Source organism: Sus scrofa, chromosome 18 (genome assembly GCF_000003025.6).
Source record: "Sus scrofa isolate TJ Tabasco breed Duroc chromosome 18, Sscrofa11.1, whole genome shotgun sequence".
NCBI lineage: Eukaryota > Metazoa > Chordata > Mammalia > Artiodactyla > Suidae > Sus > Sus scrofa.
Window position 1 is genome coordinate 52,889,427 of NC_010460.4, and position 20,113 is coordinate 52,909,539.

General features: G+C 48.4%; 1 protein-coding gene across 1 annotated transcript; it reads left to right on the forward strand.

Annotated features, from left to right (window-relative positions):
- On the forward strand, positions 258-19,834 carry INHBA (inhibin beta A subunit; the record flags this gene model as incomplete). Its single annotated transcript, NM_214028.1, is given in 6 exon segments — positions 258-678; positions 10,090-11,541; positions 14,132-14,143; positions 18,737-18,765; positions 19,251-19,255; positions 19,615-19,834. Coding segments are annotated over 2 exon segments (1,275 nt in total). The 5' UTR covers positions 258-290.

The window sequence follows — 20,113 nt, forward strand, 5'->3', positions numbered from 1 at the left end:
CCCGACTGCATCCAGAGAGGGAACCTGCAAACAAACTTCACAGCAAACTTTTTGTTCTTGTTCCAGAGAATTGACTGAAGAGGAGACAGGAAACAAACAAACAAAAACAAACAAACAAACCAACCAAAACACACACACACACACCAAAACCCCAAAAAGGAAAGAGAGAGAGAAAAAAAAAAAAGCAAAAAAAAAAAAAAAAAAAAAAAAAAAAAAAAAAAACCCGTGCGTGAGGGGGAGGAAGAGCGGAGCCTTTTAAAAGGGCCGTCACCACAACTTTGGCTGCCAGGATGCCCTTGCTTTGGCTGAGAGGATTTTTGTTGGCGAGTTGCTGGATTATAGTGAGGAGTTCCCCCACCCCAGGATCCGGGGGGCACAGCGCAGCCCCGGACTGCCCGTCCTGTGCGCTGGCCACCCTCCCAAAGGATGTACCCAACTCTCAGCCGGAGATGGTGGAAGCCGTCAAGAAGCACATTTTAAACATGCTGCACTTGAAGAAGAGACCCGATGTCACCCAGCCGGTACCCAAGGCGGCGCTTCTGAACGCGATCAGAAAGCTTCATGTGGGCAAAGTGGGGGAGAACGGGTACGTGGAGCTGGAGGACGACATCGGGAGGAGGGCGGAAATGAATGAACTCATGGAGCAGACCTCGGAGATCATCACCTTCGCGGAAGCAGGTGGGTGCTGGCCTGGGGGGCGGGGTGGGGGGCACGGGTCTCCGACCGCGCGGGGGGAACCTGCCGCCCTCCAGCTGCACCCGCCCGGGAAGGTCGTGCGTTCGCCGGGCGCGGGAGCGGGCCGGCCGGGGGGCGACCAGGGGCGGACCGGGAGGGAACCTCCCGGAGCCGGGAGCCCAGGCAGAGCCCCGGCCGGCGGCGGCAGGGAGGGGGTCGGCGTACACTTGCTCCGCTCGGCCGGTCGCGCCGAGGAAGCGCTCGGCCGATCCCGGAGCAGGAAGCCGGCGGGAGAGAGGCTCCCTTGCCCTGCCCGGGAGAGCAGAGCAGGGCGGCGAGAGGAAAGCCGGGCAGTTTCGGGGGGCTGGGGGGGGCGGGAGGCTTCCGGACCCCATCCGAAGTTTCTACCCGGGGGCGGGGGAGGGGGCGGCGAGCGCGGGATTGGGGTGGAAGGGCACGGAGGAAGTCCTTGTCGCCCAAGCAGCCCTTTTTCTTTAAAAGTCCAATCAGGGGCCACCTTCCAGAAGCGGGGCATCTGCATTAGTGACAGTCGTGTTTACCTTTGGCAACTCGGCTTCGAAGGAGCACAGGCATCACGTTTTAGGCAGGGACGAGCGAGAGCGACGTGGGGGTGGGGGTGGGGGTGGGGGTGGGGGCACATGACATTGAACCGGCAGGCAGTTGCTTTTTGGAACACTGACTTTTGCTCTCGGAACCAAAAAAAAAAAAAAAAAAAAAAAGGAAAAGAAAGAGTTTTGTTCTCTGTAAAGTTACTAAGAGCTCTCTGCCAAGGAATGCAACCTTGACAAAGTGCTCCAGATACTACACGGAGCTCTCACTCAATCCTTAAGAGGAAGAACTTTAATAAATAGATTCTAATCGTTGGCTCAGGACCACACGAACCTGTTGCTGAAGAAAAAAATACCTGTCAAGCGGGAGGGCTGGAGACCCGGGGCCAGGTCATTTTTACAGTTATGTGACCCGGATCCTTTTGCCTGCCTACAAGCTGGGCAAGTCCAGGCACACAGATGTGTTAATTCCATGTTACTTTCATGGTAATGCCAGGCTACAGAATGGTATCCCTTGCCAAATCCATTTGAAAGGAATGCCATTGTTTTGTTTGGTAGAGCATATGGCCAGTAAAGTGTGTGCCGGGACTCCCAGCATTGCTGTTTAAAAGTTTGCCGCAGCAGTATAAACAATTAAGGCAACACTCAGAATTTCCAATCCTGAAAACCTGTTGACTCAGATGTTATGTGCTCAAGAAAACCGTGCGAGACCTGGGCATCCTCTTGAAGGGAGCAGATAGCCTGCTGGCTTGCTGGCTTCTCCTCCTCGGCAAAGCCCTGATGTCCTAAGGGCGGTTCTAGCTGTCTCACCAGAAGCTTCTTTCCTTTCGAGAAAGGTCTGACTACTTTCTTCCTCTAAACCTTTTTTTTTTTTTTTTTTTTAATGAAGCCCCAAAGGCCCTGATACTTTTGACTTTATCTTTTGAAGCGTATGGAGGGGAAAGGCAGGGTGGAGCTTTCGAGTGGCTACCCAGATTTGCTCAGTCTTTGCCGGGGTCCTGAGCAGCAAGTGGATTCCAGTGGTTGGGGGGCTGTTCCCACTCTTGCCACAAAGGGACCCTGTACAGGTTTTTATACACCAGTTGCCACACAGCACGGCCTTAATTGCAGCTCTTCCTCAACTGGCTTTACCCACATCATATGACTAAGTAGACTTATGCCCCTGGCCCCTTTGAATTCTATCCCTGATACCAGCACTGGGCCCCCGGATCTGACTTTGACTCGGATAGCGAATCACTCGCTCCCTTGGCATTGAGAATTTTGCCATGGAAGAATCTGACCTTTCCCATTCTTTCTCACGTATGGCCTCGTCTCATGCCAGTCTTTCCCTCAGTCTTGTCCTTTTTTTTTTAAACTCCTCTGGTAGGTGTTTGGTTGGAAAGAAATTGAGCTGCTTTTTGAAAAGGTGGATTCATTTGATTCGCACATTGACTAAAGTTGAGGGTCTGTAATGGAAACTCCTCCCGTTTGCGTTTTACACCCAGACTCGGGCTGAGCTGCTGGATCCTCAGCAAAGATTTGATTCTCCTTGCTCAGTTTGCTCATTGCAGAGGTTTTGCCTCGGGCCGATTTAGTACGAGTTCCCCAGAGTGACTGCCCTACGGACGGTCTCCTCTCCCGGAAGAGAGTAGTACCGTGTCTGTGGGCGCTTCTATGCTAAACCAAGAAAGAGATTTAACATCGGGGTGACGGTAGTGAAAATACAAACATGTCTCATTGCTCTACTGCTATGACTAAGTCAACCTGAGCAACACTCGGCCAAAGTCAGAAGTCAAGATTTTTGAGAGCAGCAGAGAGCACTCACTGTCCTTTTCTTCAGAAGCGATTCTGTACCGCGTAGGATGCAGTCAGTAAGTGTGGCCTGCGTGAGGGTCACACGCCTACAGAGGCCCCCCTCGGTCTCAGGTTTCCTCAGCTGGGGATTCGCGTTCAGTTGTTGCCTCCACGCTCCACGACCAAACAGGCCGAGACAGGGCCACCTGGCAGTTGAAAGATGACAGCACCTCACGTGCCCAGAGGTCTTTGAACTGAGTCAGTCTCACTGTGCTCAGGTGCCCAAGGCCTCGTCCTGGTAAAGCTGAGAGGTTATGGAGTAAGAGGCAAGGAGTGGCCCTCGGGCTCTCTGGAACATATTCCCACAAACAAAAATGCTTTTTCTCATCATATCTGTCACCCAGCATTGCTCACTGAGGTCACTGCACTCTTGGCAAGGCTGGCAGCAGAATCGTCTACTGTGTTCTTGAAAATCTCAAAAGAAAGGAGGAAGGGATGGGCAGAGCTAAGGCAACTGTCCCCGTCATTGTCACGAAAGCTAAAGTCAGTGGTTTTCGCGACCACTGTATCCTGTTTTATCTCCTTTGCATTAGTGACAACAGCCGGCAAAGTACAATAACATGTATCCTTGACTCTCTGTGATGCCAAGTTTATACACCGATTCTGGTCGTTAAGTTAGCAGTGACAGCACTTGCTGAAGAAAGGCTAGGAAAGGAAGGCAAATCAAACACCGAGAAACAGAAAACACTGACATAGCCCAAGGGTGGTTGAAAGCAGCGTGTACACCGCCTCCCCTGGAAGATCCTAGTTACAGAAGATTTGCATTAGAAATGGTCACAAATGTTCCCGAACAGGGGCTGGAAGCAGCTGGCTGGGATGAGTTTTCCTCCACCCCAAGAAGGCCAGCTCAAAGAGGAATGGACTCCCGTCACCCCCTGGCAGTCTCCTGAACTTGCCTGGGAATTCACCCTCCCTGGAAGGTGTCTTTAGGGGTTACACACTTTCTCCTCTGAATAGTGGGGCGTGATTGGCCACAAGAGGGCGCCTTCCAAAGACTTTTGCTCCTTATCTGTTAATCTTCTAGGGAAACACAATTTCACCTACTGGAAGCCCCAGGCTGTAGCGCCCTAATCTCAGGGATTATCAGTTCCCCGGCTCCTTCCTCTCATCCTCTGGGAAAAGTTAGGCTTGTTATGGGATGGGAAGGACGTGACTTACCTGTAACACGTGAAATGAGACCGAAGGAGGGGAAATGGGAATTCTAGTTATTGATACATGTGAACATTCTGGAGCTCTCTGGAATGATACATTTCAGAAGCAAACAAAGCAGAGCGGGAGAAATGTGGCCCTGAGTCATCAGCAATACTGAGCTGCTCACACATCTCTCCCGAATACGGCCGCCTGGGCTTTTACCAAAAACCCCATCTTCTGTCTCCCCTGATTGGGTTGCCTAGGTCAGTCAGTCTTATCAACAGGTTTTTCAACCAGTGACACATGACAAGTGACTTCAGACTGGGAGGAGAAAGTCTGTGGATTTAAGGCAGCAGAGTGTAGGGCTTGGGAAGATGTGTTCGTTTCTGAGCGGAGGGCGTGGAGAGCAGTGGTGGAGAAAAGCTGAGAGAGATGGATTCGATTCGTGGTTTGGGCCTGTGAGGGAGGAGTGCGGGAGTGGGAGTGCGGGGAGGGTCGGGGGAGAGCTTGTGTTGTCTGAAGACAGGCTGAAAGCATCCCTGCCCAAGCTCTTTTCGTGAAAGCCCCGTCTTTGTCTTGGCCTCTCTTCTGCTAAAAATATACTCCAGCAAGATCTCTCAGCTAGTCTTCCTGTGGTTCGGAACGCTATCCCCCCGCCCCCCCCGAGTCCCAGATCCAAAATCCAAAGTGTAAAAGTTCTCAGGAACTTTGGAAGAAGGCTCTGAAAGTCTGTGGGTTGCACCTCAGAATTTTCTCTGCGTCTTTCAGGAACCCAAGATGCCTTTCTCTTGAAAATATTTCACCTTTTTTCATCACCCTTTAAATGAAAGGCACAGGACTGTGGCCGATCCTTTACAATTCAGTAAATGTCAGGAAAGATATTAAGGCTGAAAAAAAAATCAATCCAGATCATTTCTAACCCAACTTGCAGCTCTGCCCTGGGGGGCAAGACCGACCTCTGGATGGAGGCTAAAGGAGGCAGAATCTTTAAGGCCTCACTGGCTGCTTTTTGCGGAACCCCTGGTTAACAGTCCAAATGCGAAATCCGTGCTCAGGGAACACACATGCTGTCAAAAGTGGCTCTATATTCCCCCACCAGGGACCCTTCCACAGCGAGGCACAGGGCAACCTCGGTGAAGAATAGAAGATTAAAGTCATAGGTGAGATTTACAGGGAGGCTCCCCTCCTCCCCCATGTGAGTTTAACTCTTTCTGAACAGCGCGGTTCTCCCAGAGACCCACCTCAGGGATGTAATAATTACCCACAGGGGAGGACTGCGTACTTTAAAGCAGGACCACGGTGAGGAAACAGAACAAAACAAAACCGAAACCCTGCCTGTTAGTATTGCTTATTTCCTCTGACTTGTTCAGGTGCCCAGGAAACTGAGATGCGGGGGGGGGGGGGGGGGGGAGCGTGGGGAGGGGGATGAGGAGCAGCATTTTGTATCCTGGTGTGGGGGAGGAGAACAACCAGGGACTTGGCTGCTTAACCCTTGGCATGCCTGCCTCCAGGAGTTACGACACAGCTGAAAAATCCTGAAAGCAGGAAGGCGAAGAACAACCGGGCTCTCAAGGTGGTTTTACTTCCAGGTTCACAGAGTCTGGTCCCGTTCAGTGCCTCCCGCCCAGCAACCTTTCTGCAGTGCTCCCTAAGCGGTGCAGGGACACATCCCTCCTCCCCATTTTTATGCACTTTTTTTTGCCTCTCCCTTTGATATGTGTCCACCGAGCTCAAGAGAGGTTTAAGTGATGAAATATTATCACCCACATGGGTTTGCGTGGGACTTTCTTAGTGAATTACTCAGGCAGAGCAGGCTGTGATACAAGCCTTGCTCACGAGCCTCCGGAGGGAAAAAATAGCACAGAGGATGAAAAGAATATTATCAGAGAGTAGGGAATGAAAGGTTAGCAAAGCCCCCGGCTAGATCTAGTTAGGTAAGTCACCGTGTAGGAAGGCAGGGCACACCTGTATAAGCTGATGCTATACCTGCTCACAAAAGCATTGTGGGAAGGCTTCCATTCCAGGATTTTACAGCAGAGGATCATTAAGTCAGACCTGGAACTGACGAGAAATTGATCCTGAACACCTCAGCCCTAGGCAGCCTCCTTCCATTTTTCCAGTTGCTGTCATCCATGGTGATTCGGGTTCGGGAGTATCCTGAAAGCAACCCTGCGTTATAGCTGGGGTCTCAGGTGGAATGCAGACGAAGCGAATAGAATCAAGGGACTCCTTATATTTTCATGCCTAGGAAATTTGAAGGCTGTCATAGCTTTCTGAAACCGACAGCCCTGGTAAATATGAATTCCATCTCAGCATCTAGCTGTCTCATTCTCCCCACCCCCTTCTGCCATGAAAGCTAGATGGAAGAGAAAAAAAAAATGCACTGCTTAATAAGTCAGAAGACAATAGAACTTTGAAAATGTACCTGCATATAAGGTAGACATTAGGAAGCCTTGACTCTCTCTCTTCCCCCCGTTCTCCTGAGCATTATGGCAAAGGCATTTTCATGAAATTGGAGCTCAGTTTTATTTTTTTTCCCTGATAAAATATCATGCAATATACAAATAGCAGTTCCAGAAATGGACACCAGGAGAAGGAGGCGGCAGGCATGTCAATTAGTCGGGGGAAAATCCAAATGTCAAAAATCTGGGGGAGAGATCCAGCGCGCAGGCAGTGGATGCGTATACGGGGGACTGCGTCTTTCTGCTCAGATCATTAAGCCGATGCATGTATCAGCACTGTGCCTCTCCCCAGTAGGCAGGCGAAGCCAGGCAGTTAATTATCAGCCAGGGCCAGGATGAAAGTCATCTTATGATGACTCTCTGATCCTCATATAACAGCACCTGACAGGCTGAGCCCCCTCTAATCAGTACTCTCTTTGTACAATCCTCAGGAACACTAAATCATTTGCTTCCAAGTACAGCTGCCTGTGAAGAAGGGGTGGGGCTATATCAGGCATCAGAAACCAGCTCTTGTGAAATGAGGGCTGCCCTGTAGGCTGCTGGTAGAAGCAAGGGGCCTGGCCCTCGGTGACCCTCCCGAGGCAGTGTGCACGGGCTGTCCCTTGTACTGATGCGCCAATTAGCCCCTCCCCACCCCCTCACAGTCTCAGTAGAGTTTGCTGGGTTTCATTCAAGGAGTGGCCAATGTGTGCGGCTCCCCCTGCTACCAGGGCCCTCTCTTCACCTGGGGACCGTCCACCTTCGTCCTGGGCCCCGCCCGGCAGGTGTGGGTAGCAGCCAAGCTTAGCCTGTGGGAATGAGTTACCTGAAACCCAGAGAGCACTCCCAGCTCTGGGAAGAGTCAGATTCTCCCGTTTCACACTCTTTCCTGGAAAAACAAAACAGAACCTTCTGCCCTCTGGCTTCTCTAATTTAGCAGCTACTATCCCTCTGTCTTTAGAGTGGCACCCTGTGCGGTTTAGGGTTTCAGAAGCTGGCTTTCAGTAGAGGCAGAAGGGACAACAGCGGGGAGCTTGTTAAATTCTCCCAGGGGCAGGCAGGGCCGGAGCTGGAGGGGGCTGCAGGCTCCTCCGGGCCGGTTCCCAGAGCCCAGGGCAGCTTGCAACAGCCTTCCTAGGACCCTAGCCCTTCAGATATACTGCTGATGGTCTTTTTAGATTAAAATGACTAAGAGCTCCTTCCTGGACTCTTCTCTTCTGCTTTCGTAAAAGACAAACAACCCACCTCCCCAAACCCACCGATGTTTAGCAAAGGAAAATATTAGATTCCCATTTTTGAAAAAAAGTCATCATGCTGCCTAAAAAAAGACAGTTTCTCCCTTTAACTGCTCCCCGCTCTGGTGATCTAATCATAAATCCAACTTTATGATTCATTTCCACTCCTGCCAGAGATGCGAGGTCGGAGGCAAAGGAACGCCCCTCGCCACCACCGCCACCACAGGGCCAGGATCCTCCCAAATTTAGAGGCAGATGCCAGAGAACCTTTCCTTTCCCAACGCAGCCCTCCTGGGCCCTGGCCTCTGTGAATTCGCCACTATCACAATCACAGCATGCAGAGCGTGTTAAATTAAGAACAGAATCCACAGCTCACATGCACAGAATAGCCTGCTTTCTGCTGCAGAGAACTTGAAACCGTGCCTAAAATTGATAGTACTGTAAACATCCCAGGGCTGAGAGTGATAAGTATGGCTGGATTTCCGTTAGCTATAGAAATCCAGGCAGGGAGACCCCCCCCTTCCCCCACCCTCGGGAGGTGCAAGTTCTAAGACGAACTTTCAGCTTGTTCTCAGATGTGTACCAGGGAAGGCAGGAACTCTGGACATTGGGAAGTGGGTACCTGCAGGTGCAGCAGGCGTGAAAAGAGGACGCATTTCATCTACCTCCCAGGGACAGAAGTGGAAGTGAGGGGGAGACATTTGCTCAGTCAAAGATTCTAGTCTGGACCCCTGCTCCTGACAGTAAACGTTGTTGCATGAATACAGGTGCTTGAGGCAAGAGAAGGAAAATGGGGGGTGTGGTAAACGTAGGGTCAGGCAAGAACTGAGTGGTCCCCGCAGCTAAGCGTCCCGCCCATGGAAGGGTTTCCTCTCCTTATTAAGCCCTTGCTGGACCAGGCTCATTAAGCTGCATTCAAAAAGGAAGGAGGTCAAACTGGGGGAGGCAGGGGAAGGAGGTGGGCCTCAATCTGACTCGATGCTACGGATGCCTCCATTTGTTAATAAGGAAGCAAGTCATGGACTGCGTTCTCCTAAGTCCCGGGCCATGGCAGTGACCTCAGACCTGGGGCATCCTAAACTAGGCTGGCAGGAGAGTGGGGTTGCAGATCTTCAGGGCTGGCTAGAGGAATTGGGGTCAGCTCATCAAAAAACCAAACCCTTATTAATGGCAGCCATGGAGGATGGGGTGTTGGAAGCAAGGATCTTCTAAGCAGAAAGGACAACGGGTCTCTGCCTGGAGGTGACAGGATGCTTATGCTGGGACGATGGGACAGTGGCGGGAGAGAGCTGGAGTTGAAAGTGACAGCAGTTCAGGCAGAGCCCAGGGTTTGGGAGCAGTTTCTGTTTCATACTGAGGGCACAGAAACTCAGTCAAGGATGGGAAAGAACACGTGACAGGAACAGATGCGCTGTGCGGAACCATCCCTTCACTGCTTAATGGAGAAATAATGGGAGAGGGACCTGGCACCATGCTGGCCTGGCAGCTTGTACCCACAAGAAAAGGCTGCTGCAGTGACCCGGGAAAGGGAAGATAGGGCAGGAAGCAGCGAGTGGCCGTGGAGCAGGAGTCTAGCCCTGGGGGCACACACCACTCAGACACACAGTGGTGGTGTCTGCATATGTGTGTTGGGGATATGAGTATTTCCACAATTCGCTAGAGCTGATGGTGTGTCTTCATCTGTGTGATCCCGTCTGGTCCTTCCGAACCTATGGGATAATGGGTCAGATGTTATCAGGTCATTCCCATTGTACAGACCAGGAAACTGAGGCTAAGCATTGACTCAACAGGCTCAGATCCACACGCTCTTCTTTCTAGACAAACGTCCTCTGGAAAGGGCCAGAGAGTAAAGACCTTAAGCTCTGTGGGCCAGACAGACGCTGTCAGCGTTACTCAAGTCCACGTTGGAATATGCCAGCGCAGCCCTAGACAACCCGTAAGGAAATGGGCCCAGCTGTGGTCCAGTAAAACTTGGGGGGCGCTGAAGTTTAATTGTCAGAGCATTTTCACATGTCACGGCATCCTGTGCTTCTTCGATCATGTGAAAAAGTCAGAAACCGTTCTGAACATCGGGGACCTTCCTCTGCGAAGCCGGGTTCCAGCTGCTCTTTATCAGGGGCCCCCACGCGGACCTCCGTGAGGGAGGGGCCCGACCCGCAGCACTAACCGTGTCCCGCTCTCTCTGCCGCTGTGTTTCCTCCCCAGGCACCGCCAGGAAGACGCTGCGCTTTGAGATCTCCAAAGAGGGCAGTGACCTGTCCGTGGTGGAGCGCGCCGAAATCTGGCTCTTCCTGAAAGTCCCCAAGGCCAACCGGACCAGGACCAAAGTCTCCATCCGTCTCTTTCAACAGCAGAGGCGCCCGCAAGGCAGCGCGGACGCAGGGGAGGAGGCGGAGGACGTGGGCTTCCCGGAGGAGAAGAGCGAAGTGCTGATTTCGGAGAAGGTGGTGGATGCCCGGAAGAGCACCTGGCACATCTTCCCCGTCTCCAGCAGCATCCAGCGCTTGCTGGACCAGGGCAAGAGCGCCCTGGACATCCGGACTGCCTGCGAGCAGTGCCACGAGACCGGCGCCAGCCTGGTGCTGCTGGGCAAGAAGAAGAAGAAGGAGGAGGAGGCGGAGGGGAGGAAGAGGGACGGAGAGGGGGCGGGCGTGGACGAGGAGAAGGAGCAGTCGCACAGACCTTTCCTCATGCTGCAGGCCCGCCAGTCCGAAGAGCACCCCCACCGCCGCCGCCGGCGGGGCCTGGAGTGCGACGGCAAGGTCAACATCTGCTGTAAGAAGCAGTTCTTTGTCAGTTTCAAGGACATCGGCTGGAACGACTGGATCATCGCTCCGTCCGGCTACCACGCCAACTACTGCGAGGGCGAGTGCCCCAGCCACATAGCGGGCACGTCGGGCTCCTCGCTCTCGTTCCACTCGACGGTCATCAACCACTACCGCATGCGCGGCCACAGCCCCTTCGCCAACCTCAAGTCGTGCTGCGTCCCCACCAAGCTGAGGCCCATGTCCATGCTGTACTACGACGACGGGCAGAACATCATCAAGAAGGACATCCAGAACATGATCGTGGAGGAGTGCGGGTGCTCCTAGAGCGCCGGCCGGGGCCCGGGGCCCGGGGCCCGGGGACGACGGCGGCCACGCGAAGACACGTTTACGGCCTCTGACCTAGGCGACCGCAAACATGGAAATGAACAAAAATAACCATAAACTAAAAACAAAACCTGAAACAGATGAAGGAAGACGTGGAAAAATTCCGTAGCCAGGGCTCGGCGATGACACCGTGAAGGAGACGGGACTCGGGGGGGAGGGAGAGGCAGAACGTGGGGGCGGGGCGGGGGGGGACGACCCTTCCTTTCTTCCTCCAGCATCGGAGTGGGGACAGCAGTTGCTCCAACGGGAATATTGTCCTCTCCTTTTCAGTTCCCTGTCAGTGTGAGCCTCGAAGTCAGCTTGTCTGGTCTGCAGCCATGTGGGCTGGCACAACCCAAATAGCGTCTAGAAAGCCATGAGTTTGAAAGGGCCAGTTATAGGCACTTTCCCACCCAGTAACCCAGGTCGTAAGGTATGTCTGTGTGACCCTCTCTCTGTGTATATCAGCCCATGCACACACCTACAAAGACACACACACACACACACACACACACACACACACACATTGCGCCCAGACACCCCCCCCCCATATGCACCCCGCCGCACACACACACTCATGGACACCCACCCACCCACACACACATGCACACAGACATACACCAGACACACACAGAAGCATTTGCACACCACACAACCTTCTGGTAAGAGAACACGAGTGTGCGGGGGTCACACCTTCTTTTTCTGCACCACTTCCGCAACAAAACAAAAACCAACATTTAAAAAAAAAACATTGAGAACAAGAACGGGAAGCATGAAAGATCAAGGAAAAAAGAATACCAAGTTACATTTCGTTAAGGTGCTTATGATCTTAGAACTATGCAACCTAATAGGTTTGAAACTGTTTACCTGAGAGAGAACAAAAAGAGAGACTTTTTTGTATTGGAAGTAACCTGATTAATTTTTATTTTCTTCAAGGAGAGATACTTGAAAGGAATATGTTTGTCCATCTGTTGGATCCAAACATTTCTATATTTTGTAAATGTTGTTTTTTTTTTATCGTTTACTATTTGCACTACGATGGTGTCTGACCTGTCTAATCCTTATTTAACAAGTATTTTCTTTGGGTGGGGGCGGGGGGGGTTCAGAGCTGCACTTAATGTGAGCTATAAAAGAACTGCTACAGCACACAAAATAGCTATTTTTATTATTATAATTATAATTATTATTATTATTTTGTACCTTAAAAAAATAGACACATACACCAAAGACATTTGTGTGAGCCTTTAAACAGTCTGTCTGTGGTTGGTATCATTCACCTTCAGTGAGTCAGGGGTCGGGATTCAAGGTGGAGGGGGTGGATTGTGTTCAGGCTGAAAAGACCTGAGAAGTTCGGGGTTTTGACTCCTTTTACATCCATGAAGCAGGACATTTCATACTGGATGTACAGTAGTTGTACACTGTTCGGTATCAAGTTCAACCAGATTCATGGGACGCTCCATGCTTGTCTGTGTATATATCCAGTGCTTGGGCACATGCATGTCTGTGTGTATGTATACATGTGTTGCATCGTGTCCATACACATTTTAAGCACTTCAGGCTGTCATTTTGTAATGTTCTTAAAGCAATGAATGTTTGTGTGCAAAACACAGTATTTTTAAGAAGGATAGGCTATAGTTTTTGCTTTTACTCTGAACTAGGTGGGCACATTTCAGAAATTTGGACAGGAGGAAGCCTGGAAATTCCAGTGACTCTTCAGTAAGACCCTCTTTGAATGATCCAATTCCCTCTTTTTTCTTGTCCTCCACCCTCATCCTACAAGGTACTCCCTGCAGGGAAAACAAAACAGGAAACTCATGGTCATCAAAGCTCTAGGCTGATTTTTTTTTGGGGGGGAGGGAGGGATAATATTCTTATTATCTGTTGGAATCAATCTTAAATCAGAAGCTTTTTCAGAAAAAAAAAATTAACCTTGAAACCAAGATAAAAGAGGTGGTTGCATTTTTGTTTTGTTTTTATAACTAAAGTCTGGTTGTGAGAAATATGACCTGTACAGCTAGGCTGAATCATGTTGGTGTCACTAGATAAAAGAGGAATAATTCAAGGGAAGGTGTTTAAGAGGGTGGGAGTAAGAAAGAGAAGAGGAAGCAGGAATGGGGGGAATAGTAAAAATCCCTTTTACAGCCAAAAACTCTTGATGTATAAGTTGGTGTGTATTGATGTTAATGCAAAAAGAAAAAAAAAAACACTTTGTTTTATAAATATCAAAGTACATGCTTAAAGCTAAATTTTTACTAATTTATTCTGCAGTATTTAGCTTGTCTAGAACAGGCCATAGTTATTCATGTATGTGCTTTTTAAAATACAGAGCCTTATTTGTACTGACTTGTTTGAAGTTGGTGAAAACTGAAAAAAAAAAAAAAAAGGTCTAATGGAGAAAATTACCTTCTTTAGTAGTTTGTAAAATATTGAACCTTTCAGCTCTATGTTAATTCATAGATTTAAAAAAAAATACTAGTAGGAAAATAAAATATCAATGAGAAACCAAATATTACAAAAGGTGGTTTATCGCTTCTTGAGAAATAGACCAGAACAGGGATGCTAACACGAGGCCGTATGTAGGCAGATTTAATGTCATGACTTGGCAGATAGATTTAACTCCAGCCTAGAGGTCCATCCTTTGTTATGCAGCCCATCTCTCAGGTAGAGCAGGAGAGAGGATGCTAATTAGGTCTGAGAGGAAGAGCATACAAAATTGGTACTTACTTCCTCATCCATTGACCAGGAAATCACGCAGAGGGGGAAGATGGGTGTGATGAGGAAAGTTTTGAGGCGGGAAGTATGTGGCCATGTTCGACTTTACACATTTTTATAAGAGACATCAAGGACCTTTTGAACGGCCTCTTGTTTGGCACTGGGACTAATGGTGGAACCTATGAAAATAGCACGGGAAGCCAAGTCCTAGTTCCCTGCGTGATGGCAGTGATGGCCAGAGTGACGGACGTAGTGAGAAGAGATTGAAAAACAGAGCTGGTCCCCATCTGTGGCTCACGTTCATCTGAAGCACGTCCCCGTCTATTAAAGCCTTAAAGCCCTGGGTGTATGGAGGGCAAAATGGGATTTGATGAGCGACCACAGCAGTTAGGAGCAGAGCGAAAAGGAATTCCCTATGACAATATTTTAATGGGATGATTTCATTTAAATTAAATGACGCCTCCCCAATCTTTAACCACAGTGTGTTACTAAGTTTATACAAGTTATAAGTTTCTATTATCCTTAATAATCTTGGAAGTTATGCAGCCTTATGAACAACCACAGGTTTCATGGAGCCACACCAGGTCAAAAGAAAAAGCTTTCAAATTCTACCAGACTGGGTCTTCACTTCCTAAAACAAGTGTGGCTTCAGCTGATTGCCTCTCTCCAGTCCTTCTGTAGGGCTAATCTCTAGGCTCCGAAAAATCTACCTACACCAATCTTAAAGCATTTGTCTCCAGATGTTTTTTAAGAACGATAAATATGTTGTAGATTGGATTGCTGTTTTCTTTTCTTTTCTTTTTTTTTCCAAAAAGTAAGGCAAATTCCAGACCACCGAGTTAGGATTTTCTTGTCCCTGAAGACCAGCCAATTTCATACTTATTTAAGATTGATTCCACACTCCGATTTCAAGCAGGGTGCCTGGATTCTCCTCTTAGAGCAAGTGAACTTTTTCCACCCTCATGGGGTTGGACGTCAAGGTGACTCTGAAAAAACAGAGAGACTGCCGTTGCCTCAGGTGCATTAAGCTTAGAGTCAACGTATCATGTTCACTTGAAAAAAATGATTTCCTGTGGGCCTTTGGCAACTTCCCTTTCCAACGCAGAGAAAAACTTAGTCACCCTGAAAACCTACACAATAAATGGAACTTGTAGATGTGGGCAGGAGGCTTGGGGGTGGACACCGTGTATGTTTAAATTAAACCCTTTATCCCTGAGAAGCTGTTGTATGGGTCAGAGAAAATAAATGCTTAGAAGCTGTTCACATCTTCAAGAGCAGAAGCAAACCACATGTCTCAGCTATATTATTATTTATTTTTTATGCATAACGTGAATCATTTCTTCTGTATTAATTTCCAATGGGTTTTACCCTCTATTTAAATGCTTTGAAAAACAGTGCATTGACAATGGGTTGATATTTTTCTTTAAAAGAAAAATATAATTATGAAAGCCAAGATAATCTGAAGCCTGTTTTGTTTGAAAACTTTTTATGTTCTGTGGTTGATGTTGTTTGTTTGTTTGTTTGTTTGATTTTGATTTTTATTTCGTTGGGGTTTTTTTTTTTTTTTTGGCATATACTACATGGAGTTCTTTAACCAATGTCTGTTTGGCTAATGTAATTAAAGTTGTTAATTTATATGAGTGCATTTCAACTATGTCAATGGTTTCTTAATATTTATTGTGTAGAAGTACTGGTAATTTTTTTATTTACAATATGTTTAAAGAGATAACAGTTTGATATGTTTTCATGTGTTTATAGCAGAAGTTATTTATTTCTATGGCATTCCAGCGGATATTTTGGTGTTTGCGAGGCATGCAGTCAATATTTTGTACAGTTAGTGGACAGTATTCAGCAACGCCTGATAGCTTCTTTGGCCTTATGTTAAATAAAAAGACCTGTTTGGGATTTATTATTTTTATTTATTTATTTTTGTCTTATTGGTTCTTCCAAGATCCACCTTGCACCCATACCCACCTGGCGGGGTAGTCGTTTCTTTTCTATTGTAATTATCTGGAGGAGTGTGACACAGATTGCAGGGAAGAGAGAAGGCAAAAGCTGGCATTGAGAGAGCTTATACGGAAAAAGCATCTATATTCCTGTGGCAGAGGTTGGTAACGAGCTGCAGGTACTCGGACCAGCCGTATTTCTAGTTTATTCATTTTGTTAATTGCCCACTTCTCAATGGGAAAATTAGCGTGGTGGCAAACCACATGAAATACAGAGACCGTCCCTCCATCTCTCCCTCCTGCCTTCTCTCTTTCCTGCCATCTTTTCTTCCTTCCTCCTTTTCTTTCTGGATTAAAAAAAAAAAAACTGGCATCGAGTGGGGCAACCAGGGCTTGAGAACTGCACACACAGGGAAGGCAAGTCCAGGCGGGTCACACGAGTATAGTCAGGAAGGAACTGATTGTGTGGCCCCCCCATAGGTGTTTTTTAGTGTCTGTGCCCATCCTAGAGGTTGTTTGGGGGAACCAGCTTCTGGAACTGTGAGGGTGACAAACATGTCCCCAGGTGTCATCTTATCTGCCGTTCCCAATCACAACCCTGCTTTTCCGGATGAATCTGAAGTGTGGTTGGGTAACATTAATTAATGGATCCCAACCTAGGTCTGCACTCAAGTCTCCGGGTAAATTTTTTTTTTTTTTTTGCTGTTCCATATTTCCGTTTATTTATTTATTTATTTATTTATTTATTTATTTATTTATTTATTTTGGCTAGTTTCCTTATGTTCCAAGGGGGAAAAAATGTGGTGAAGGTGGGGGTTGAGTGTGGAACACACTTCTACCTTTTTAACATAGATTTTTTTTTTTTTTTTTTTTTTTTTTTTTTGCCATTTCTTGGGCCGCTCCCACGGCACATGGAGGTTCCCAGGCGAGGGGTCGAATCGGAGCTGCAGCCACCGGCCTACACCAGAGCCACAGCAACGTGGGATCCGAGCCGCATCTGCAACCTACACCACAGCTCACGGCAACACCGGATCGTTAACCCACTGAGCAAGGGCAGGGATCGAACCCGCAACCTCATGGTTCCTAGTCGGATTCATTAACCACTGTGCCATGACGGGAACTCCAACATAGATACTTTCTAAACATCTGTTTACATATCTCCAAGTGAAAGGCCCAGTTTGTGTAAATTGATACGAAACCCTTCTAATTGGTCCTAGGTAGGGACGCTTCAATTTTTTTAAATTAGAAAATGAGAATTGTAATAGTGTTGCTTTATATTTATTAAATTTTCGCTAATTATATTTTGCTAAAGGAAACCCTTTGCCTGGAATATTTTACTTTATGGGCTCAGGGATATTTGTGCATGTTGGGGGGGGCATGGGAGCACATGCGTTAGCCTTCATTTCCTGCCAAGTTTAATAACGAATGCATATTAGCAGCTATAAGTAAAACCCCACCGCCACTGAATGACAAATGAGTAACCTTGTTATTTAACTGACATGGCTGTTATCACAAGTAAGGCAAAACAAAAAAGTCAGTTGTAGTTGTGTTATATACAGATATTTATATATATGTAATATATAGTACACATCCGACACACGTGAGGCATACATACATGTATATGGAGCATGGAGAAAGAGAGCGAGAGAAAATGTGTCATTATTTAAAGGAAACATCGAAATCCGTTTCATATGGAGCTTCAACACTTTCTCAGAAAAAAGTTGTCTGAAGAGTCATCCAAACAAGGGAAAGAGTGGCGCAAAAATTCCTTCCTGCGCCGAATCAAACGTCAGCTCCTTTGAAAGAATCTCGGTGCTTCTGCATTGATCCAAATGTCTTTTTCTTCCCTGGTTCATAAAAAAGCAGGCTCCATAGACGTTCCCCATTACTCCTTTCCAGGGTGTCACTGTCAGGCCATCGGTGCCTCCAGTAAGACAAAATAAAGAGGACATAGTGTTACCCACAAGCAAAGAATCAGACACATGTTTCAAGACTTCTCAGACAATCGCCCCATTTGACCACGTCCACTTTCGAGAAGAGCCGGTCATCCTGGGAGTCCCACGCGCCTCCCCTTCCCTAGAGGGATACCAGGGAAGTACGTCTCTTGCGGAGAATTTGGCATCTAAAACCTGACAGTGGTGTGGGGAAATGTTAGGGCAACCGATTGGATAAAAAGGGCGAGGCAGCTTCCTTTTTAAAAAACGGCCTTCTGCTTGGGAAGCAGTCAGACGAAGTGTTGAGAGGAGGTCCGGTCACTGCCAGAAAAGAGCCTCGGAAAAGCCACCCGGGGCCAGAGGTGGCTTGCTGCTGTCATGCTGACTGTCGCAGTGGTGGTGGTGCCTGCCTCATTGTCCCAGGGGCACCTGGGGTCCCAAGACAAACACTGTCCCGAGGCCGCAGGGATCCCGTGGGGGACACCTTGCATTAAGGACGTTGTCCTACACAGGTCGCTATCACGGCCTAAGCGGTCTGAGAGCTTGGTGCTCAGATGGGAAAAAGACCGTCGTTATGGGGAAACGCTTCCATTGTGAAAAGGGAAGAAAGAAAGAGACCAACCCGGCTAATCGATGCCAGAAGCGGCAAGCCTGAGGCAGGGGGATGACAAAGCATTCGGCTTCAAAGTGTTTATTGTGCTAGAACTTGCAAGCACTTTGAAGACAAGCATCAAACCCTTCTAAATGGAACCAGGGAGCTTTCTCACCATTGATCTCCACGACAAATGTTTGTGTTTCATGGTCAATGTTTTTTTCTTTAAATCCCTCAGAGACTCTTAGTAAAATTGCCATTAAATAGGACATTTTAAAAGATAAAACCAATTTTCCATCTGAGTAATGTCCTAAATACGATCAATTGCCAACGAGATGAAATGGCTTGAACTGCTCTCCCAGTAATACATTCGGTAGCTGTTATTATGCCAACTGACTGTGGGGGCTCACGCTCCTGAAATCAATGAACACGTATGTTCTCAAAATGGTGAATTTTCACCAGTCTCCATGAGGTCATGGACTGACCCACGTTGCCTGAAGTCACTGCTAACAGCCTCAGATGAAAAACATGAAGCAAGGAGCTCCCGTCGTGGCTCAGTGGTTAACAGGCTGACTAGTCTTCAAGAGGACAAGTGTTTGATCCCTGGCCTCACTCAGTAGGTTGAGGATCCGGCGTTGCCATGAGCTATGGTGTAGGACACAGATGTGGCTCGGATCCCACGTTGCTGTGGCTGTGGCGTAGGCCGGCAGCGACCCCTAGCCTGGGAACCTCCATATGCCGCAGATGCGGCCCTAAAAAGAAAAAAGGCAAAAGACGCACACACACAAAACAAACATGGAGCAAGCAAATGTTTGTCCTTCATTTTGGACCTGCGAAACTAAGACACAATTACATTGGAAACTCTAGCTAATTGGGTTCATTTAACCTTTCGTTTAGCCACTATACGAAAGCAGTCTGGTCAGAGGCCTCAGAAGAGTTTTCTCCAAACCCAAGGCTGCCTTCTAGGAAGGATGACCCTGGGATTCCTTGAAAGCCAATGCTAGATGGTCCTGTCAATGTCCCAGGAAGCTCAGGGTCAACAGGCTATGGAGAATCAAAATAACCTGCCTGTCTTTTTCTAAGAGAGCCTGTTCTTACCCAGGACCTGGGGCCCCTCCAGCTCATTCCCGCAACCAAGTATCATAAAGCTTTTCTCTTTGGGCTTTAACCACTTCACGAGACAGGAGACGTGATCTTGGCCCATTTTATAGTAACCCAGGGCCCCATTAGGAGTCTGATTAGATCCTCCCATTTTGGAAAACTGATATTCAAAGGAGTGGACCCAGAATTGGGAGAACACAGATTAAGCACTGCAAGTACATTCTATAGAAAAGAATCACTGAGGAAAAAACAAACAAACAAACAAAGCCCTTTCCCATGATCAAAACTGAGGGGGAGGAGTTCCCATCGTGGCACAACTAGTATCCATGAGGTTGCAGGTTCCATCCCTGGCCTCGCTCAGTGGGTTAAGGATCTGGCATTGCCGTGAGCTGTGGTGTAGGTTGCAGACGCAGCTCAGATCCCACATTGCTGTGGCTGTGGGGTAGGCCAGCAGCAACAGCTTCGATTCCACCCCTAGCCTGGGAATCTCCATGTGCCCTGGGTGAGGCCCTAAAAAAAAAAAAAAAAAATGAGGGGGAAAGGAGATGAAGCCCCGGGGTGGTGAAGTCGAGGTCGGCTGTGACTGAGCCTTGACAAGAGCGATGTGGTACACGTGCGTGCCGGCCTCTAGGAATCATCAGACTGCTGAGGTTTCTTTCGCCACTTTGCTAAAGGAGAAGTCGGTGCCCGGAGAAAGGGCGGGCGGATAGAAACCTGCACACCCTTCACCTGTCGAGACTTGTGGGACAGGGTCTAGACTAGGGGAGAGAGGAGGCTGCAGGTGGAAACGGAAGAAGCCTTGACATCAACGAC